At 40.3% G+C, this 23,375-nt stretch overlaps 1 protein-coding gene across 3 annotated transcripts in view; it reads left to right on the top strand.

Annotated features, from left to right (window-relative positions):
- The window catches only part of CACHD1 (cache domain containing 1), a 209,342-nt gene that overhangs the window by 151,318 nt on the left and 34,649 nt on the right, over positions 1-23,375 (top strand). For 2 of the 3 annotated variants that reach the window (XM_081057953.1, XM_081057954.1), the window contains 7 exons: positions 1,659-1,803; positions 2,669-2,885; positions 8,699-8,848; positions 16,838-17,071; positions 20,037-20,186; positions 20,836-20,959; positions 21,773-21,890. In XM_081057953.1, the coding sequence (XP_080914079.1) occupies positions 1,659-1,803; positions 2,669-2,885; positions 8,699-8,848; positions 16,838-17,071; positions 20,037-20,186; positions 20,836-20,959; positions 21,773-21,890 (1,138 nt within the window). The remainder of the gene's footprint in view (positions 1-1,658; positions 1,804-2,668; positions 2,886-8,698; positions 8,849-16,837; positions 17,072-20,036; positions 20,187-20,835; positions 20,960-21,772; positions 21,891-23,375) is intronic. The other variant, XM_081057952.1, reaches the window with a different exon arrangement.

Below are 23,375 nucleotides of genomic sequence, written 5' to 3'. Positions count from 1 at the left end.
GCGTTTCCTAGAAGGACATTTGTATCGTTTGCGTGGTTTCTTCTGTTCCCTCCCTAGATGTCCTGGTGAAGACCTGTGTGTTGGAGATGGTACCAGAAGCCATGATCTTGGTTCTAGTCTGGCTCATCTCTCAGGAAAGGCTAAGGACATCATCTAATAAGGGAACCATCTAATTTTTCATTTGCTTCTCAGAAGAGAGATTAGAGGCCATGCTGCTTTTAATGAATCACCTGTAAGGGATATAGCCCAGAAGAAAAGCAGGACCTTGTCACAAATCAACATTTATCTACACTTGGAAGGTTTCATGCATCTCTACCGTAAATGTTATATTTAGGTATCCTGTTAAAGCAATTTTTAACAACTTATTAGGACAGTGTGAACACATATTCTGCTTATTATTTATGTTCAAAAGAAGATGTGTCTTTTTTTTTTTTAAATCCATTCACCTAGATTGGAGGACCTGAAAAGTTCAATATTTAACATGGTTGTCAGTGTTGGGATAGTTAGATTTACTTCTTTTCTGTTCCCTTTTTCATTTCTGTAGCCATAGTTCCTGGATTCTTTTTATCCCATTTCCCTCCTGGCTCAAAGGTATCGACTAGTGGTTCGCTAGTATTAATGCAGAACTTTGGGCTTGAGAAGAGTTAGTATAAACTTGACCCAATTTTGAGGGGTTTTTTGGTACTTTACCTATATTTTTTAATTTGTGCCCAGGCTTTTGTGACTCAACTAGCACCTAACATTTCACACAAAAAAATCTAGTGTTTTAGGGGCATCAGTGAAGGAGAGCATTCTCTTGAGACTGGTTTGCTTTCTTTAGCTCCCCCTAATTTGTTCCAGCTTTAAAACTGTGAATAGAGACCTCACTAAACCTCTTCTCACAAACCTTCCTGCACTGCACACTAGCAGAAGGCGGCTTTTGCTGGGAGGCATTTCTTCTTTGGAGCTCCACCCCCTCCCCCTTTTCTTAATGTTGGCAAACAAAATCCTGGCAAGAAGAGTGGCCATCACATGCTTGGACAAATTTGATGGCACAGTTTTAAATGCTCAGATAAGGGGCCTTTTGGTGGCTGACCTGTGTGAATTGCTTCAGCACTGAAAGGAAAAGGGCCCTGTTAGCAGTTGCTTTTGTCTTGTGGGAGAGAACCCAAACCTGCTATTCAAAGCTGCTCAGAATGCTCACAGACTATAGGCCGCCTGAATTGAAGCAAAGCCCCACACTGTAAGTCTGCCCAGGAGGACCCCGCACTGGCGAGCTGATCCTTTCCTCCTTCTGGTGCTGTCTCTGCAGCTTAAGGGGCCACCAGTTCCATTTCCTTTAGCGGGACGGTAGGTAACATTGAGCAGTGTCATCACGAGCAGCTGAGAGGGTGGACTTTTGAGTGTGCCCCGAAAGCCAGCCTTCTAAAGGATTTGCTTCTTAAAGCCTTCTCCTGGTTGACACACATTGTTCTGCAGGCACACATTGTTGTCTTGAGGTGTTGTGTTTAATGCATCTCTCTCGTTTCTCCTTCTGTGCTGGTCTGTCCATCCTTGTGGCATCCCTGGAAAAACATAGACACCAATATGCCTGCCCATCTATAGTGTTCACAGCTCTGTTAGGTTGAGGCATTTTACTTAAACCAGGACTGACTCCAGAGCTCTTTTCCCCTCTCTAGACCTATCTACGTCTCTACAGTCCGGCCACAGTCAAAGCACATAGTAGTGATCCTGGACCACGGGGCTTCCGTCACGGACACCCAGCTTCAGATCGCCAAGGATGCTGCCCAGGTCATCCTCAGCGCCATTGACGAACACGATAAGGTAAGCATTCTCCCAGTGACCCGCATGGCACTGGATCTTCCTTGAATGTCTTTTTAAAAGCACTGTATGTTTTATGATATATGTTTTTAAATTCATCTTTAAAGTGACTTCAGGAAAAGAGAGTAGTTTAGTTTTTATTCTAGTATTCAAGGAAGCAGCCGCCAACCCTGACTCCAGATCTTTTCAAACCACCCCCACCCAGCTTGCACTTCCTTTATGCCTCCTGTTAAGACATCTCATTAGCTGTGATTAGCATAATCACTGTGATTAGCATAAACACTGGAAGTTATGCTAAGGAGCAAAAGGACAAGGGCTTGGATGTTGGAAGATGGCTGGACTTTCTTTCAAGACTGATGGGAGGTAAGGGGGAAGGGAAGGCCACTAGAGGTTTACTAAGCTCTAGGACACCTCAGAGACAGGTACGTTTACAGTTCATTATAACCTATTGCCTGTGGACATTTTCTACTTCATCATTGTGACTTTTCCAACTCCTGAAGTTTTCCTCACTAATGTAGTTGTTCAAAACACACACCCCATGTCTTTCCCCTCACCCCCACCTCCATTTGGAAAACCAAGGTGCTTAGTACTTGGCTAATATTTTTCTCTGCATGAAATATTTTAAATGTTGCATATGAGCACCCTACTGCTGATTTCATCTTGGAACAAAAACCAAATTCTGAGATCCTTCTGTCTTACCAATCCTTAGCTAATCCTTTCCAAATTTAATACATGCATGCCTCCCGGCGTTTATTTTTAAACTGTCAGGAATCTGTAGGCATCCTCACTCCTTGGGCTCTTTTGGAATAAATAAAAAACAAATACATGGACGTGGGCGGCTAACACGTTTTCGTTTTCTTTCCTCCAGATCTCTGTGCTGACTGTGGCAGACACGGTCAGGACTTGCTCTCTTGACCAGTGCTATAAGATATTCCTGTCTCCAGCCACCAGTGAGACAAAAAGGAAGATGTCCACCTTCGTTAGCAGTGTCAAGTCTTTGGACAGTCCCACCCAGCACGCAGTGGGATTTCAAAAGGCGTTTCAGCTGATTCGAAGCACAAACAATAACACAAAGTTCCAAGCAAGTAAGTGCACTCCGGCAGAGGACTTACCGACAAATAGATAAAAGATGATGATAGGAATATATGGTAAATCGATCCCATGGCTGTGTCTAGAGGGAGTTTTTAAAAATTGACTTGGATAAAATTTTTCCTGGGTTGTCATAACGGTCGTCTGATACTAGGATCTTGCTATATTTTTCTCACCTTTTCTAATGCACAGGTACTCAGTCTGCACAATTTCTTCACTCCCAGAACTGCTCATTTCTGCCCCTTTATGAAGAACATGGCCCCATTTATTTCCCAGGGGGATGTCCACATTCTTTTTGATGCTAATTGTCAACCTGCCTCCTCATAGACTTAGAGTGGACGTCTGCTTGGGCTCATGTGCACATAAACAGGCAGCAGGCATTCTTGCCTTGATCCTTCCGTCTTCTAACCAGCTGTCATTTAGATGAGCCTGGCCCTTCACTTGTACAAAGGCACTCTAATTTAATTTTCATGTGTTGAAGAAAATCTGGAATGAGGATGTATGCAAAAGGAAAGGAAAGGACATTTGAAAAAAGACAAATGCCTCGAAACTACTAACAGGAATCTGTGTCATTTTCCCTTTCATATTCAAAAATCTATTTGTAAGGTTGTTGTTTTTTTTTTAATGAATGTATCCTATTGAGATAAACTTACTATATCTTCAAGCTTGTCAGTGTGTCTGCATTAAAACTGTGACAGCATGGGTAAATACAAAGCACAGTTCCTGGCCCATGGTGGGCCCTTGGAAGAAGGAAGCTAGTCTACTTATGCAACTAATGACGGTAGATGGTATATTAGTTGTATGTTTCTGGCTATTGTTGTGTCACAGTTTGTTGTTATGATCTCACAGTGTTCCTGGGTCAGGAGTCCAGGTACACCTTGGCTGGGTTCTCTGTTTAAGATTGCACAAGGCTGCAGTGCAGGTGCCAGCCAGGTCTACGGTCTCATGTGAGGTTTGGAGTCCTCTTCCAAGCTCAGTTGTTGACAGGATTAATTTCCTTGCAACTGTAAAACTCATGTCCACTTGCTTCTTTTTCAAGGTCAGCAGGAAGGCATCTCTTCTTCAAGCCCCTGGCTTGAGGGAAGGCTTGGACCCTCTTTTGAAAGTCTCACCTGATCTAATCAGGCCCATTCTCCCTTTTGGTTTAGTCAGACTGCTCTCCCTTGTGATTGACTTTGTTAGAGATTTCAATTAGATCCGAAAAGTTGCTCCATCACCTTGGCCATATTCTATTGGTTAGAAGCAAATTACTAGTCATGCTCACACTCAAGAGGGGAGGGGATTTTACAAGGGCATTGGTGATTGGGGTCATCTTAGAATTTTGCCAACCAGCCTTGGCAAGTGCCAGCTACTCACAGACTAATATTAGAGTATGGCTGAGTGTAAAGTTCCCCACAATTCAATAAGGCCTATGGACAAGGCTGACCTCTCAAGTGTTCAAGATGAATTGGCCAGTTGGCCCATGCCATTTACCTGTAGGTGCCTTCTACCAGTTCCCATCTACCTGTCAGCATTCCTCACCAAAAGTGTTCTTTCTCCTTGATTTTTCAACCATCGAATGATCTTTAGAGTTTAAGTCCAATTTTGATTATTACACTATTTAAATAATGGAGAGAAATGTGAGACTGGCAGTGATCAGACAGTGTGAATGTGAGCCAAGCAAGCCCGAGGTAAGGTAATGAGGACTGGTTGTGGAGCGTAGTTAGCTAGAGAGTGCATGCTCCATCCAGAGGCCGCTGCTCTTCTGTGCAGCCGACGGTTGCCAGGCAGGGGTTCCTGCCCTATGTTGCCAAATCTTTCATTTCAAAAGAAGCCAGAAATCTGGATTTTTATGTGAAATCCCTTGATTTTCAAATGTTGACATTTGTTCTAGCCTTAAAAGGGTGAGGAGAGACCTCACTAAACCTCTTACAAATCGTCCTGCTCTGCACGTTCGCAGAAGGCTGCTTTGATGGGAAGAATTTCTCCTCTGGGTTTTTTGTTTTTCTTAACATTGGCAGACAAAAACATGGCAAGAAGAGTGACCATCACAGACGTGGACAACTTTTGGTAGTACTTTTTTTTTTTAATGCTCAGAAGAGTCTTTTTTTTTTATGGCAAGGAAGATGTTTCTAAGGTTTAGCTCACAGGCCTCCACTTTACAGCTTCTCCTGGCAGTTAGAAGAAGAAAGAATCCAAATGTGTTGCATGAAGAAATACTTCAGGAATCAGCATTGTCCAGTTTATTAAGGAGAGATATGAGGTGCTCTCAAGCAATGTAGCATAGTGGTGAAGTATGTGGGTTTTGGATTTCAACCAACGTGGTTTCAAATCCTACTCCGAAATTTTCCTAACCTTGTGAACTTGTGTAAATTATTTGATCTCTGCAGGCCTGGTTTCCTCATCTGCAAACTGGGGGTGATAATAAGGTCCAGGATTCCATCATAAATATTAACTAAATATAGCTGTGGTTATTACGATATTTGGTTTCCTACAAGGCTTCTAGCTCCAGCTAACCTACAGCAGACACACCAGGCATCCTAAATTGACCTCAAACTCCAGGTGGCTGAGGACCATTTGTAGCCTTGGCCACAGCCCAGTGAGGGGTCTGTATCTTCCTCCTAGGAGCTTGTACTATACATCACTACTTCTGTTCATTGCACAGACAGTTATTTGGCATCTACTCTGTTTTAAGGCCGTGGGGTGGGGTTATTCTAATGAGTCAGACCTACACTGCAGGATTGTTTTGAGGATTAATCTGTGCATGAAAGTAAAGTGTCTGCCTCCACAGTAGTAGCCATATTAACAGAAGCTACATGTCATAAGTCATTGTAGCTTTGCACTGATTCGCTTTGCACTAATCAGAAAATCTAAAACTTATATCCAGGAGCTGCCTCTGTTTCAATCCAATGGTAAATCTATAACTGATACCGTCAGTATATCTGGGTTGTTTGTTCTGCGTTTGTAACTGGTTGGTGCGTCACTTGATAGCAGAAGGAATAAGATGATTGGGAGTGGAGCTCTAATGCCACTGGGCAAAGCCCAAACTTGAGTTGCTCTTTCCCTTTTGATATTGACCCCAAGATTTGCTGGGGTCTTAGACAGGGACTTGAGAAATGGAGACTTGACAGGGAGAGTCTCTTGCACTTTCTTCCAGGTACATGTGATGCCATTGCTGTGCCCCAAGTGCTTATAATTAGTCATCCCTAACATGATTAATCACAAGTCATTCCCTTAAAGAGGGAATCTCCTAATACGTAAATAAATAAATCACACCAAATTTGGCAGGTCAGGTAATCCAAGAATAGAAAAATAATTTTGCTTGAGGATAGGACAGGAGTGGAGTCAGGGGCTGGGTGGAGATAGGATATTTACAAAACGTATATCTTATTGCTGGGATGGAAACAAAATGCATTTGTCTACTAAAGGAGCCTGTAGGCTGCAGGCCTTCTGGCTTTCCAAATACGGGCCTGTGCCCTAAAACCAGCTCTCAGTGACAGCGTATTTTATCCAGAAGCATAAAGCTAAGTAAGAAACACAAAGGGTTCTCTTTTAGGTCAGTCTTACAGGTGTGTCCAAGAATTTGTCACAGCTGGTACCTCTGCTATTGGGCAATGGTTTGTCTCAGACTTTAGATCAGCCTCATGTTCTATCTGTATTCCCTCCACTAGGGAGTCAAGCAATATTTGTATATTTTTTCCAGTCTGAAGCTTCAAGTGAGATGGTTAGGCTCCTAAAATGATAACTTGCAGATGTGTATTTACAACATTGGAAAAATATTGCCATCTAGTTTAAGACAGGGATATTCCTAAGATAATGGATTTTTTTGTTTTTCATCAACATTTACTTCCTGATGTTCTGATAAATAAATAGTGCGATATAAATTTGTAGTTAGTGTTTATTAGAGAATTATTCAAGCATTAAAATTGGCTTTAAGACTTGCTTGTATACTAAATCTTGGTAGTTAATAAGAGAGCAATTTTGCACATACTTCTTTGAGTCAGATTTTATTAAGCTCAGTTCAGTTGTCTACAATATTGATACAACATAAACTAACTATAAATGGAAATTTACAAACTGAAGGAACGTCAAGCATTGTATCCTCATCATTGTGAGGATAATTTTTAAAAGGGTAACTGCATTCATGATCTCTTGCTGGGTAACAAATTACTCTAACACTCAGTGACTTACAGTATAATAATAAACATTTATTATCCCAGTTTCTATAGGTCAGGAGTCTGGGCACAGCATAGCTGGGTGCCTCTGGCTAAATGTGTCTCATGAGGTTGCAGTCAAACTGTTTCCCAAGGCTGCTGTCATCTCCGAGGTCAACTTAGGAAGGATTCATTCCCAAGTTCGCTCCCATGGGTGTTATCGGGACGTGATTCTGAGGGCCTCCATTCCTTACCTGTCCGTTGGACAGCTCGCAACATGTTATCTGGCTTCCCTGGGAATGAGAGAGCGCCAAAGGTGGAAGCCACCATCTTTTTGTAACCTAACCTGTCTTTTGACATCCCATCACCTCTGTTGCATTCTGTTCACCAGAAGCTAGTCATTAAATCCCGCCCACACTCAAATGGAGACTACTGTTCAAGGATGCAAATATCAGGAGGTAGGATCGTTGGGGTACCAGCCTAGAGACTGCCTGCCACAGTAACTACAAGGCGACCTCAATTAAGTGACAGTCAGGACCTGAAGAAAGAAGCATATAACATTGTATAAATATGTATTTCTCAATAAAAAGATAAACTTGTGTGCAGGAAGTCTTACACATATATATGATATGTTGAATCAAAGAATCTCAGATTAATAAAATAATGAAAAATCCAGCTCTCTTTCTTCCATCCCTCGGTTAGTACTGTCATATAGCCTCTGCGTCTATGTTTCTAGTGCAGTGAAACCCCCCACTTTCGTTTTGGAGTAAATCCACCTGAAAGGAGTTCTTTACCCTGAGCTCGAATGACTATTACTCTGCCCATTAAATTAGCCCTAGTTGGGATCAGTTTTACTGGTAGGTGCTACTTCACCACTAGTATGAGAGTTTTGTACTTGTTTTGTATTTGTATGAGTTGTGGTTTCTTTCTTTTCTCTTTTACCCTGTATTTGCCATCACCCTTTGCTTGCGTTCTTTACTTAAATTAACCTGTTAGTCCCCACAGCAACCCTATGAAGTAAGTACTATCATTATCCCCATGTTATGGACAAGGAAACAGGTATAAAAAGGCTAAGAAATCTGCCTGAATCACCCAGACACGGCTTGTAAGGGTCAGAGCTGGGAGTTGAACACAGGCAGCCTGGCTCCTGTGTCCTCATTCTATTGCTCTTCTACACTGGTGAGTTTTAAAAATGTCTCTGGAGCTACTTAGTATCGGGGAAAATAATCGTATATGTCTCAAGAACCTCTGGAAGAACCACCATTTTTAAAGCCTAGTCCCTCCAAAATGTATGTTCTTGGTGAAGACTCTGAGTCACTGAGGAAAAGATTAAATCAGGTTCTGAATTCTCCATTTCCAAAGGCAGAAGAGATTTCTATTTGTGATGGCTAAATTAACTCGACTGTGGGTGCCTAAAGAAAATCTCCTTTTCCCTGGTAAATTTATTAGGAACATCTCTTTACCTGCCACTGGGTAAATGAGGCCTCCATGCCCATAAGGAGCAGGATGGAAGAGAAGCAGAGGCAGGGAGATGAAAGCCTCAGCATCAAATGTGAGAGTAGGAACAGTGGGCCAGGCAGGTCCTTGAGGCGGGAAAGTCCAGGGGAAATGAAAAAGAAACTGAACTGTTGCCTTTAGCCAGAATCCAATGTAACAATTTGTATGTTTTTGTTTAGATACAGACATGGTCATAATTTACCTGTCAGCTGGCATTACATCAAAGGACTCTTCAGAAGAAGATAAAAAGGCAACTCTCCGTGTCATCAATGAAGAAAATAGCTTTCTGAACAACTCCGTAATGATTCTCACCTACGCCCTCATGAATGGTAGGTAGTGTTTCGAGGTTCTTCTTTCTGATGAAAGTTTCAAGTGCGTGCTGCTTTCAAAAATAAAAAATAAAAAAGAACCATAACCGTGTGCTTTGATGAAGAGTATAAGAGGGGCAACTAAGCAGCTTACTTCCCAAACCTATCTTTCTCTGCCTAATGTTGGTATTCAGGGCATGTGTTAGGATGTCCCTTTCTCTTCATCTCTCTTTCCAGCCAACTGCTCATTTCTCAACCTTCTCCAGTTATGTGGTTTTGCAGATAATTCTGCATGACTCCATTGTTTTCAGTTCTTCTTCCTATTCTTGGATTTTAATACTGCATAGAGGTTATCTAAGTTATCTCATTGATTTAAGCTGTAGGAAGCTAAGCTGCTGAGCTAGATTCTTCGGTATAACCAAGACTGTGAATACCAGACTTCCTGGCAGAATCACCACCTGAGGCCTCTTCTGTTACTTTCTCCACCTCAACTTCCTTAGCTGTATAGTGGAGATAAGTATTAGTTTGGTGCAAAAATAATTGCGGTTTAAAAGGTTAAAAATAATTGCAAAAACTGCAATTACTTTTGCACCAACCTAATTTTATCTACATGACAGGGTTATTGTGAAGATTAGCTCTAATTTATACTAAACACCGAAGACAGTACGTGGCACTTCCAGGGTACTCATTAAGGTTGATTTTGTTGCTGTACAATGAGACACTATATGACAGTGTTTAGTAAATTGACAAATCTGAGGAAATACTCAATATTTTTCCTCCTGCTTTCCAACCTGTCCTCCAGTCTAACGACAGCTCAGTGTCCTGGCCTCTCTGCTAAGTCTTGTCTCCGCACCTGTGAATGCATTGCTCTTTTCCCAAACCATCTTCTCCTTCAGGCCCTTTGCCTTCTACTCAAGGTGGCTATATTTTCTTGTTTTTAAGAAGCCAGCCATGTCTTGATCCGGCAGCCCTTCCCACCTGTGGCCTTTTATTTCTTCTGTCCATTTCCAGATTGCCATGTAGAACCACGTGCCTTTAAGGACAATGGTTCTCATATTTTAATGTGCTAAGGATTACTTGGAGATTATTTTTTTAAATGTAGACTTCCAAGCAGTGCCCTCAGATTTTTATTCAGACCTTTTTGGGCGAGGTCCAGGAATCTTTGTTCTAGCCGGTATCATTTTTTTTTTTAATTTTTCATTTACAATTGACATACAGTGTCATATTAGTTTCAGTGTACAACATAGTGATTAGACATTCATATCGTTTACAAAGTAATAACTCCGATAAATCTAATACCCACCTGACAGCGTACATAGTTATGATAATATTATTGACTGTATTCCCTATGCTCTACTTTACATCCCCATGACTATTTTGTAACTACCAATTTCTACTTTTTAATCCCTTCCCCTTTTTCACCTATCTCCCCAACACCCCGCCCCTCAGGCAACCATGATAATGTTCTTTGTACCTATGAGTTTGCTTCTGTTTTATTTGTTTATTTGTTTTGTTTTTTAGATTCAACATACAAGTGAAATCATATGGCATTGGTATTTCTCTGTCTTATTTCATTTAGTGTAATACTCTCTAGGTACATCGTTGTTTCAGATGGCAAGATTTCGTTCTTTTTTATGGCTGAGTAATATATGTACAACTTCTTTATCTATAAAAGATATGTTAGTATCTTTTATAGTAATATATCTACAACTTCCATTGCATGTATGTACAACTTCTTTATCTATTCATCTATTAATGGACACTTAGGTTTCTTCCATATCTTGGCTATTATGAATAATGCTACAATGAACATATGGATGCATGTGTCTTTTCAAATGAGTGTTTTGGATTTCTTCCAATAAATACCCAGAAGTGGAATTTCTGGGTCCTTTGTCTCGTTATAGCCTTTGTTTTAAAGTCTATTTTGTCTGGTATAAGTATAGCTACTCCAGATTTGTTTGTTTGTTTGTTTCTATTTTCATGAACGATCTTTTTCCATTCCTTTACTTTCAGTCTGTGTGTCTTTCAATCTGAAGTGAGTCTCTAATAGGCAGCATATAGAAAGGTCTTGTTTCTTAGCCATTTAGACATCCTATATCTTGATTGGACTATTTAATCCATTTATATTTAAAGTAATTGTTGATAGATATGTACTTGTCATTTTATTATTCATATTTTTTAATCTTTTGATTTACTTCTTTTTCTTAAAGAAATCCCTTTAACATTTCTTAATACTGGTTTGGTGGTGATGAACTCCTTTAGTGTTTTTTTTTTGTCTGGGAAGGTCTTTATTTCTCCTTCAGTTTTAAATGATAGCCTTGCAAGGTAGAGTAATCTTGGTTATAGGCCGTTGATTTTCATCACTTTTAATATTTCTGCCAATCCCTTCTGGCCTGCAAAGTTTCTGTTGAAAAATCAGCTGATAGTCTTATGGGCGCTCCCTTGTAGGTAACTGCTTTTCTCATGCTGCTTTTAAGATTCTCTCTTTTTCTTTAACCCCTTGGCATTTTTATTATGATGTTTCTTGAGCCTCTTTGTGTTCATCTTGTTCGGGATTCCTGCACTTCCTGGGCTTGTATGCCTATTTCATTTACCAGGTTAGGGAAGTTATCTGTTATTATTTCTTCAAATAAGTTTTCAATTCCTTGCTTTCTATCTTCTCCTTCTGATACTCCAATGATGCAAATGTTGGTACACTTGATGTTGTCCCAAAGGCCCCTTAAACCCTTCTTCATTTCTTTGGATTCTTTTTGCTGTTCTGATTTGGTGTTTGCTGCTACCTTATCTTCCAATCACTGATTCGAGCCTCTGATTCATCTAGTCTATTTTGGTTCCCTCTAATGTATTTTTCATTTCTGTTATTATATTCTTCATTTCTGACTGGTTCTTTTTTATGTTTTATGTCTCCGTTTTTATGTTTCCTATCCTTTTGTTAAAGTTTTCACTGAGATAACTGAGCATCCTTATAACCAATGTTTTGAACTCTGCATCTGGTAGATTGCTTGTCTCCATTTTGTTTATTCCTTTTCCTGGAGTTTTGTTCTGTTTTTTTATTTGGGATATTTCTCTTTGTCTCCTCATTTTGGCTACCCTCCTATGTTTGTTTCTATGTATTAGGTAGAGCTGCTGTGTCTCCCAATTTGATAGAGTGGCCTTATATAGAGTCCTATGGGCCCCAGTAGAACAGTCTCCCAGCTCACCTGAGCCAGATACTCCAGGAGTGTCCCTTGTGTGGGTTGTATGCACCCTCCTGTTGTAGTTGGGCCTTGATTGCTATTGGCCTGTCAGAGGGAGAGATTGACCCTTTGGCTGAATGGCTGTGAGAACTGACCATGCCTACAGTGGAGGAGTTGTTATGCAGAGACTGACTCTACAGAGCAGGATTCACTTTAGTTGCCCTCTGGTGCCTGCCAAGTCTGCCCTTTGGGTGTGTCATTTGTGGAGGTGGTTGGATGGTGCTCTGCTGTGGTCTGATGTGCCCTGGATGTGTTGGTGCTGGGGCCCCTTGGGTGGGGCTCTGGTCCAAGCCAAGGTTAGCCACTGCTTGTGCCCTTCCCAGGGCTAGTTGGTATGAGCTACGAAGTGATCTTCAAATGTTTGCCACTTGTGCTGGGCTTGGAGGTGCCTGGGAAAGGCTAAGCTGCAAACCGAGGTCAGCTGCTACTAGTGCCAGGCTTGGGTCTGCTTAAGAAGAGGTACAGGGCATGCTGAGGCCAGATGCTGCTTGTTTGGGGTTTGTGAACCTTTGAGAGAGTTTAGGAAAGTCCACAGCCTGAGCCAAGACAGTCCATGTATGTGGAAAAGCCACTGGAAGCAGCTTGGGTGGGCCCACAAGTTGGGTGGAGGAGGGTCTCAGGAAATCACCAGGGTGCAGTGAATGGTGTTAGCCAGGTTGATGAAGACTCAGATATGATGCCCACCTAAGTCTGCATGCTGGGAAGGAGGAGGGCTCAACAAAGGAACAGTGGCTTCTGTGAGCACTCTGTCTGAGAGAAAGCTGCCCCTCCAGCCCTCAACCTGGAGCCAGACAATTCAGTTCCTCCTTGTAAGTCCCTGTCACCTTTCGAGCTGTTGCCCCAGCACTGAACTCAGAGCAAGTGAGTCAATTTGTGAGTAAGTCCATGCCTGGGTCCTTTAATAAGAGGAATGCCTGGGACTCCACTAACCCTCTGTCTCAACCACAATTTCCTCTGGTTTTCACAGCCAGAAGTTGCAGGGACTTCTCTTCCCCAAGACTAGAAACTGGGGAACCTGATGTGAGGCGGAGACCTCTGCAGCAAAGATACACCCCCCAATTTTTAAATGCCACATGAAGGTATAGAAATAGACCATTCAGCACCTTTGCTCCTCCTACCAATCTCCATGTGGCTTCTTCTGTGTGTTCTTAGTTATAGGACTTCTGTATAGATTCTAGGACTGTATAGATTCTGTATAGAAATCTAGGACTTCAGCTAGATTTCAAGCTGTTCTCAGTGATGGTTGTTCTGTAGTTTAGCTGTACTTTTGATGTGGTCTGGGAGGAGACAACCACAGTGTTTATCTACTCCACCATCTTGTTTCTGGCCAGTGTGATTCTTTTCCAGATGTTTTGTGGACTATACATGGAAGAACACTAAGTGTGTGGTCTAGAGATTCCAAGTTCCAGTCTCCATTTATTATCCATGTGGTTTGTGGCAGGTTCCTTAATCTCTTTATGCCTCTGTTTCATCTGTTAAATGAAAATAATAAAATTTCCATAGGGTTGCTATGGTAATAAACAGGATATGATGTATTTAAAGGTCCTAACATAGGACCTGATAAATAACATGTCCTTCATGCCAACTGAAGGAGTAAATGAAATTTTGTGTGATTTCCTTTGTTAGTACAGTTCAGAATCAAAGGTATTTCTCTTCCACTCTGGTTCAGGGTCTGCTTTCTGTTCAGTATTCCATGTCTCCCAGAATATTATGATCGTTGCTGTAAAGCATGTTGCCCATTACATTGAAGTGATCTGCTCATATATGTATTGTTCTTTCCTCCTCTCCCTCCACTTTCCACAAGAATGTGAGCTTCTCAGACATGAGTAATTCCTTAGTTTTCTTTGTATTCTGAGCACTGGGCACAAACAAGTTGGACAGGGATGGCCTGTTTCTGTCTGGGACACATACTTTTCAGTGTTATCTCTGGTGCCAGTTGCTCTTTTTTCGTAAGGTTTAGCTTCTTTCACTCTTAAGAGGAAGGAAAGAGAAATGGAAGGAGGGAGGAAAATAAAATTTGTTGAGCCTACAATATACTAAGGTTCTATATTATACGAAGTCCCTGTCATCAGGAAGTTTATAACTCACTGAGAAAGACAGTCAAGACATATGAGTTAAATGCAATAGTACAGGAGTAAGGAAACATAAAATGAAGTGATCACTTCTTTTTCATTAGATTTGAAGGCCTGCTAATGTAGATGCTGCTGAGTAAAGAAGCTTCCTTGCTATCATCCATCTCTTCACTGGTCCTAAATCTTCCCACCAGAGTATCTTATATACCTTGCTGTGCTTCTGAAAATTCCATTCTTTAAAACCTCTGGTTACTATGCTCTCTCCAAATGCTATCTCAGCATTAATCACTAGGGTTGCCATATTTCCTTACTCTATCAATAAGGCTTCAAATAGGAAAGACCGCTATGAGAATGTTGACATAATGAATTTATTATCAGAATTAGAATGTACATAATTGTGGGGAAAACTGGAACAATCGAGATTCAAAAAGAGGAGTTGACAACTCTAAGTGTAGTACCAGCTCTGGTGTGGGTGAACAAGTTGGAGCTGGCAGGGATGTCTGGAAGCTAGGAACATTAAAGACCACTTAGGAGGTCTCGTGTAGAAGTCTATGGGAGGTTGTTGGATCTTCATGGCTGCTATCCTGTGAGCTCTCAGTGAAACATCTGGATTGGGCCTGGGATTGCCCTTCATGAAAAAACCAGCACCTGTGAAAGGGAAATGAATGCAGATCAGAGAAGAGTAGGACACACTGGAACATTTTGGTCCCTCTGTGTCTGTATTTCACCATTTCTCACTTTGCCTCTGAAACCTCAAAACACGTCATTTTTGGCTACCTTTAACCTGGAAGCGTAAAGGAAAGAGGATTCTGGGAAATGTAGTTTCCAGCATGACCATGTTGATGACAGAACTATCCAGCATTCTTACCATAAGTCTTACCATAACCCTATGGACCCTATTGCCAACCCTGCATAACATTTCATGATGCTGTGACATAAAATACCTGATCTTTGGGGCAGCCGGAAGGCTCAGTTGATTAGAGCACGAGCTCTTAACAACAGGGTCACCGGTTCAATTCCCACATGGGCCAGTGAGCTGCGCCTTCCACAATTAGATTAAAGACAGCGAGTTACCGCTGAGCTGCCAGAGGGGTGGCACGATAGCTCAGTTGGTTAGAGTACGAGTTCTTAACAAGAAGGTTGCCGGTCCAATTCCCACATGGGATGGTGAGCTGCGCCCCCTGCAACTAAAGATTGAAAATGGCAACTGGACTTGGAGCTGAGCTGCGCCCTCCACAACTAGATGGAAGGACAACTACTTGACTTGGAGCTGATGGGTCCTGGAAAAACATACTGTTCCTCAATATTCCCCAGTAAAAACCCAATCTTTGATAACTTTCCGTCCAACACTGTTCTTCTTTGCCTAGTTCCTGCTTATTACTTTATTTTTACATTTTACAAGTAGTACATGACAAAGAAAGGAAATGTACTTATTACCTTGGGTTGTTTCCTTTTATCATTCACCTCTGTGAACTTGAGTTTCTCGAGCATGTAAGATCAGAGATCAATCATGCGTTGTGTTTTGTCTTTTCCTCTGGAGTGTGCCATGCACACATCCCCCTCCCCCATTTCAACTCTGTTGAGCAAAGGGAACATTAATCTGGTTCTGACTTTCCTTTTGCATTGCATGAGCATAGTAAAATCCAAGGTATTTAAGTACAATGTGTTAAGAAATAAATTGCATCCATTACATCCTGCCATGACTTTAGAAATGGGCTTCCAAGGCTAGAAGTGTATGCGTTCCCTACTTAGAAATGATAGAGTCATATAAGGTAGGTGAACCACAAACTTTTCAGATTTTTTTTTAACGACTAAATAGTTCAAGAACTTGAGGCAAAGCCTTTTTAAAACTCATTGGTAGAATCTCAGTAGTGATTGAAATCATTTGAATTTGTTTACAGTGGTACCCATATGGGATCAGTTACTAATCCTTTTGACTGTGTTCCAACAATAGCAAACCAAAAATTTAAAAAGGCTTTATTAAATTTATTTTTGTGCTATAGATTACAGATGTTGTAGAACAATACATCCCAGTATGACTAAAGCTTTTACAAAGTTTTAAAACCCTCTAAACGTAAAAAATATACATTCAATAAATCAAATACAGTATTATCCTAACAATATCAAGCATGAAAACATTTGTAATTAAAATGAGCTTAAAGTCAGAGGATTTGGAGGCAACACTAAATGCAATTCATAATTCTTTCATTTAGTTGCTTGAGACTTTGACAAGTGTTTAACAAGCAAAGAGGTAAGAAATCAAATGGTAAACCTCTGTCCTTTAAAACTCTTACAACTTTATCTACTAATTTAAATTAAACGCAGACGTGTTAATCATGACTTGCTTTCAAATATTAAATGCAGGAAAATAATTTAAATGTTATAATTAAACTTTTAGGGGAGAACACATCCTTGCCGAATGGGGTTCCTTTATGTGTTTTTCATCATTGCGTCTCGAAGGATCCCTTTGCCTTCTTGACTTAAGGAAGACCATGCCTCAGGCTTTGTTCCTTAACCAGAACTGGTATCTGTGTCCTGAGTCCAGACTGTCTCTGCGAAGACCCCTTTTGCAGAGGGATCATCATTTGGCAGACTTATCACAAGACTTCATCCATGCCATTTATTAAATCTAAATGGCAAGGTTATTATATGGATAGAGACCATTTTGCTTTACATTGACTTCCCTTGGCTTTCCATTTCAGACGGGGTGACTGGTTTGAAAGAGCTGGCTTTTCTGAGAGATTTGGCTGAACAGAACTCAGGGAAGTATGGTGTGCTGGACCGGATAGCTTTGCCTGTGGTGAAGGGCAGCATGATGGTGCTGAACCAGCTGAGTAACCTGGAGACTACAGTTGGCAGGTTCTATACCAACCTTCCCAACCGGATGATTGATGAAGCTGTCTTTAGCCTCCCCTTCTCTGATGAGATGGGAGATGGTGAGTTGGGGAAAAACCTCCTACTGTAAAAAGAAGGGTAAAAGGAGTAGGCATGAGTCCACCAAGAGAGTAATTTTTAACTGTTGTTAAATACATGCACAATGAGCATTAGAGGTTCTGGGCAGACAAAGTAGTGGACATGTCTTTCTCTGGTCCAAGGGTTGCATAGCCCACTGCCATGGGTCTGGTAGTACTATGTTCTAGAGCAGAAATCCCCAGCCCTATTTCTTCCTCACTGCCCTAGCCTCAGTCAACGTAATGGTTCTATCTACGGAGGAGGCTTTGTGAGGATTCCCCAGTATCCAAAAATTAGTGAATTGGAACTAAAGAGGAACTTTGCATAGGTGATAAATAAAGTTTAGAAGTGCTTAGGATGTAACCTCAAAAACAAGGCAACATGGCACAAACAAATACAGGCGTGGCATAACAGAGGATTTCAAATCTCTGACACTTCAGTTGTCCTCGGTAATTATTTCATCTCATTAATTCCATTTGGTCATCTGTTGAAAGGGTAAAACTATCTTTCGTGTAATCCTTCAGGTTATTAGGATTATAAGATTTATTAGTGCCTGGCATACCTCTCAATAACAATTATTGCTCTTGTTTATTTTTTGTTTTGTTTTGCTATATTATTTTACTTTTGTTCTTATTACTATTATTACCATCATCATCATTCTAATATCACAAGTTACCCATAATACAATGTTGGGTAACATGTTTAACCTTCACGTTATTAAATTTCTTGGTGTATAAAATGGGAAAAATAATATTTCCCTCAAGGCAGCTGGGAACATTAAGTATATGTAAAGCATGTAGAATAATGTCTTGCCTACAGTATGTGCTCAGTAAAAGGACAATCTTTTTCTTTCCCTTCTCATTGTCTCACATCTTTCCCCCTCTTCTTCCTTGACAGAAAAGATTGAAACAGCAGCTAAGTACCGGCTAGACAGACACTGTCACCATATAAGATTTTTATTTCCATGTTCCATTACCTACGTACCCTCACAGATTCAGATATTCAGAGAAAACTCAGGTATAATAAGTAACAAGCACATAGCAAGTGTTTTTTGCTAGAAATTAGGTAGTTTCTTTCTAGAAAGAAGAAATATGGTAGTTGCTGCTATACACCAACTTTTTTATCCTTCCTCTGTCTGACAGAGCCCACAGATGTGTATAGCATAGAAACTCCCGCTGGTAAATAAGGTTATTTTGTGTGTGTGTAGGGAAATAAATGTCAAGTCTTAAATGCCAGTGACCTTTTATGCATTTAGCCAATATTATTAAGTGCCAGCCAAGCATTGTGTCAGGCAGTGACACATCCCACCCTCCACAAGCAGAAGGTTCAGTCTGATAAGAGAAAGCAAGATCAATAAGCTTAATTAACATCCATCACCTCACATACGTACAATCTTTTTCTTGTGATGAGAACTTTTAAGGTCTCTCCTAGCAACTTTCACATATACAATGCAGTATTATTGTTAATTCCAGTCTCCATGCTGTATATGACATCCCCAGACCTTACTTACCTTGTAACTGGGCATAACTTTTCAGTTTTGTACTGTTGTCTCCACTTCCTTCTACCCTGTGATGCGTTTAATTAGCTTTGGCAATCACAGCCACTCGATAATACTCTGAGTGGACATCATGCACAATTCTCTGTGTAGTAGCCCATTTTTTGTAGAAATCTTTTAAAGAGTATCCATATTCCTTGCCTGCGTGTTTATATTATCAAAGAACGGCTTTCTGATATGCCTCTAAGACATGAATGTGCCATCAAGCACAGGAAAATACAAGAGCACGATGGAGAGAAACTCTCCATCATTTTATTTTGAGTTTTATTTAGAGCCGTAGGATTGTAGAATTATTAGGGGTCCTAAAGATCATTTTGTCTCAGCTCTCCATCTGACACGTGAAAGAGAGTCATTCAGAGAAGTGGCACAACTTAACCCAACTCAGTAGCAAAACGAGGAGGAAAGCCCAGGTGTCCTGATGCTCAGGGCCTCACATTGTCTCCCTCTTCACCCCTGTTCACGTTCTCTCCTTATGGCCGTTTTCCTCCCTTTTGCTTTTCCCTTCCCTTAAGTATCCTATGGTTTTTTGTATGGCCTGTGAGCTAAGAATGGTTTTCATCTTTCTTAAGCTTTGTTTTAAAAAGAAAGAAAGAAAAAAGTATGTGCAACAGAGACTACATGGCCCACAAAACCTTAAATATTTACTATCTGTCTCTTTACACACAAGTTTATAAATTCCTGGCCCAAGTGACAGGAAATACATTCCTTTGGAAACTTAGTGTCTCCTTTAGCTACTCAGAGTTAATAAGTGATCAGATAATAAGATTCTGTGCCTTTCCAAGTTTTTTCTCTCCACCTTCCTGTTTTGGGATAGGATACATTAATGACATCGTACCTTATAAACTTTCCTTTATCCATAATCTCTTTTTAGCTAAGAACCTCTAGAAATCAGTATCGCACTTACTAGAGTGTCCTTTAAACAGATGTGAAAATTAAGGCTCAGAGAAGTTATGCCCAATGTCATAGGTATGATACATAAGGGGCACAGCTGGGCTAGAACCCCGATTTTTAGATACCTTGGCCAGCGATCTTTCAAGTTCAGCTGAATTTTCCCTATTGTAGGAAGTAGAATAATGTATTACGTGCTGCGGATGTTTTGCACTGATCTGGAATGTCATGTCCTTTTAGGTGAAAAACAATGGGAAATGTACAGGTTGCCTCAATTTAAATTAACTGAGCTATCTGGACTCCCAAAAGACTCTATTTCCCTCACACTCTCGCTCACTTAATGCTGTCTGCAAAGGCAGTGGTGGGTTCCTGGATCCCACAGGAAGCTTTTCTTCCAAGCGAAATTGAGATGGCTGATACTAGCCTTCCCAACTTAGTAGACCACATTTCCAGCCTTTGTCCTTCCCTGCCATCCTTTGGATTTTGTTTTTTGTTTTAACCCATAGGTTTGATAATGACTGTGAGTAAACCCTGTTATTTTGGAAACCTACTTCTGGGAATTGTAGGTGTGGACGTTAACCTGGCTTACATCCTTGAAGACGTGACGTATTACCAAGATTCTTTGGCTTCCTATACTTTTCTCATAGACGACAAAGGTAATCTGCTAAAAATTCATCATGGGAACGAGTAGTTTCTTTAATAACCTGAAAAAAACTAACCTGTAGATATTCTGATACTAACAAAGTAGAAAATGATAATATTTATAAGGAAACACTGTTGACTAGGGCTACTAATTGCTGTAGACCAGCATAAAGATGACAGAATGAATCTAAAAATTACGCATGTGTTTCTGTGTTGTGTTCAGGGGTAGTTAACCGTCATTTATAACATTAGGAACTTAGACTTGAGGATAGAATGACACATAGACTATGATCCTTTGGATTTTGTGTGTGTGTGTGTGTGTATCTATATGGTTACCTTTAGATTTACTAGCATTAAGGTTTATGTGACAGATCTGAACATTTTATAAACCAAAGACCAAATGACCACTACATCCTGAATATTCTTGATTACGCAGATGTTTGATAATCTAAGACATCTTTCTGCACTTCAAGAATTTTATGTAAGAACACATAAAACAAGTTCAGTTTTTATTGGACTGGTGAGTTACATACTGAGAAGTTAAGTATTGGGCAGCCATCCCAGAGTATTCTGCATTTCAACCAATGATAGGCATGTGTATTAGATTCAGTATTTCCTGCAACATATTTCCCACAGCCTATATTTTTGTTTTTTGTATTTCAGGATATACACTTATGCACCCATCTCTTACCAGGCCATATTTACTATCAGAACCCCCTCTTCATACTGACATCATTCATTATGAAAATATCCCCAAATTTGAGTTGGTTCGGCAAAATATCTTAAGGTAAGGAAAAAGTGAGGGTCGTAGTATTATGTTTTTCCCTGAGAATAGTTAGGATCCTTTGAGGTCAAGATGAGTGTTGATTATAGGATATAAAACAAGGATGTAAATTAGTGTAACATTATCAAAAGTATATGCACTAATTTATTCCTTAAGAATAGTAGCCAAAAATATGTTTACTTTGAGTAACAGGTGAGGTCTCTTAGAACTATTATTTGGGGGAAATGTCTTATAAATCAAATTTTATGTGTACATTGCCTTCAATTGTAAAATCAGATATATATTATCTCATTTAAAAAAATACTCCCGCTATAGCAAATTGAAAAATGTTGGCAAAATAAAAAGTTAAGAGGACCAGCTCCACAGCATGCCAAAAAATCGCTTGGTAAAACAGTGTTCATTCCATATCAACAGCACAGTCATATACAACGTTTCCTCTTGAAATAAAGAACAGATTGGATGTTTTCCAACCTTGATACATTATTCTGGCAGATGGTAACCTATAGAGAAACGGGTCTTTATGTTCCTCGGTTGTCAAGTAATAACTGAGTGATTTGAGACAACTTAGTTTCTGGAAAGAATTAGAAGTAGGGGTGGAGGGATAGGGGTAGGGAGTAAGGAATGCTTTTTAAGGCAGAGCTGACATAAAGCTTTTGCAAAATTGAAAAGTCCCCCATTATCTCTTTCAAAAGCGATGCGCTTCATTGCTTTTCCGAATCAGGCGGTCGCCATTGACTCACAGCTTCTTCCCAGCCTTTAATTAAGTGCTTCATTTTATCTTTTACCTGAAATACTTCATTCTGTTTGCCAATGCAGCCTCCCTCTGGGCAGCCAGATTATCGCAGTGCCTGTGAATTCATCCCTATCCTGGCACATAAACAAGCTGAGAGAAACTGGGAAGGAGGCCTACAATGTCAGCTATGCCTGGAAGATGGTGAGTGAGGGGAAGTCGCCTCTGCCTAAGTAGTACCATGCTCTTCTTTGTGCAGGAATCCTAGGGAACCTAGGCCAGTCGGATAGTGTTACCCATCAGTTTCAAAATGATTGGAGAAAGAATAGATCCACAGATGTTTTATAATTTTTTTTCTTTTTTGTTTGTAAAGCCAGCCATTGTTCATGATGAATAAATCAAGCTATATAAAAGGCTGTAAAGTAGACAGTGAACTATGCCCTTCCCTCCCTCCTACCTTTGACTTCCCGTTCCCCAGAAGTAACCACTTTGCTCAATTTACAGAAAAATCTTTATTCACACACAGATGTGTGTTCAGGTATGTGTGTGTGTGTGTGTGTGTGTGTGTGTGTGTGTGTGTGTGTGTGTGTGTGATGTACATGCACCTTCATTGGGTGTGTAGTATTGCATTATATAGATGAACCCAATTTCTTTAAACAATCCCCTATTGATACACATTTAGGTTATGTCCGGGTTAGTTTTGTTATCATTTTAAACTCAGATTGTGAATGTTGGGAATTAAAAAGGAGCTATGAAAACATACATGCCCTCTACTGACATATTCCAAGAAAAAGAAACGTTCAGATTAGAATTTGGGTTATTCAGAGTCACCACAAGCGGACTGACAGTTTCTCCATAACTTGTGGTACCCCCTTCAGCTTTCTTTGACTAGCTTCATTCAGATAGTTAGCTACAAAGAATCGTGGAGACATAGGACCTAACACACACTGTCCATATTACTTATGTGTCTGTCCTTTATTTCCTCTTCCGAGCACACAGTCAATGCTGTTATGGGGCCTTTGATATTATAATTGACCAAAAGAAGAGTAGACTTTCATTTTTATATCGAATTTTAATCCCTGAGTTTCAAATGCAGTCATACTTGAGATTCCTTTGGATGGCCATATCTGGTGTTTAACCCGTTGATTCCAAATGGATCCATTTAATCATCCCTTTACAAACTGCTTACTGAACTTTTACTGTGAGCTAAGGAGAACAAAGAAGAAGGATACATACTCTCTCTACCCTCATAGAGCATCCAGCCTAGGTGTGGAGGCAGACAGTTGAACAGCTCAATACAGTGTATCTGGCATAAGGATGATAGGAATTGGAAGTAGCCCACTGGGTTTTAGACATAACTCTCCTCTGACCTTGTTTGGTTCTTAAATCATCATTATGGCAACCGTGATTTCTACAATGGAAACAAAAGCAAACAAAGCAGTACAAGAAAATGTTTGAGAAACTTACATCCACAAACCTAATTCTGGTGATATTTTATTGTTTGATAATACAGTTTTGAGGAAGGTCAATGTCTATTTTGAAATTCTCTGAGTCAGCTCACTTTCAAGATTTATTTTTGAGAATGATTGCACCATCTGCCCTTATTTTTTAGATTTATACAGCTTTTAAGTAAAGATGAATTGCTTAATTTTCACATCAGAAAGGGTGAGCCAGACACACTAGAATACT

The sequence above is a fragment of the Rhinolophus hipposideros genome (genome assembly GCF_964194185.1).
Source record: "Rhinolophus hipposideros genome assembly, chromosome: 8".
Taxonomy (NCBI): Eukaryota; Metazoa; Chordata; class Mammalia; order Chiroptera; family Rhinolophidae; genus Rhinolophus; species Rhinolophus hipposideros.
This window is presented reverse-complemented; position numbering and strand designations above follow the sequence as displayed.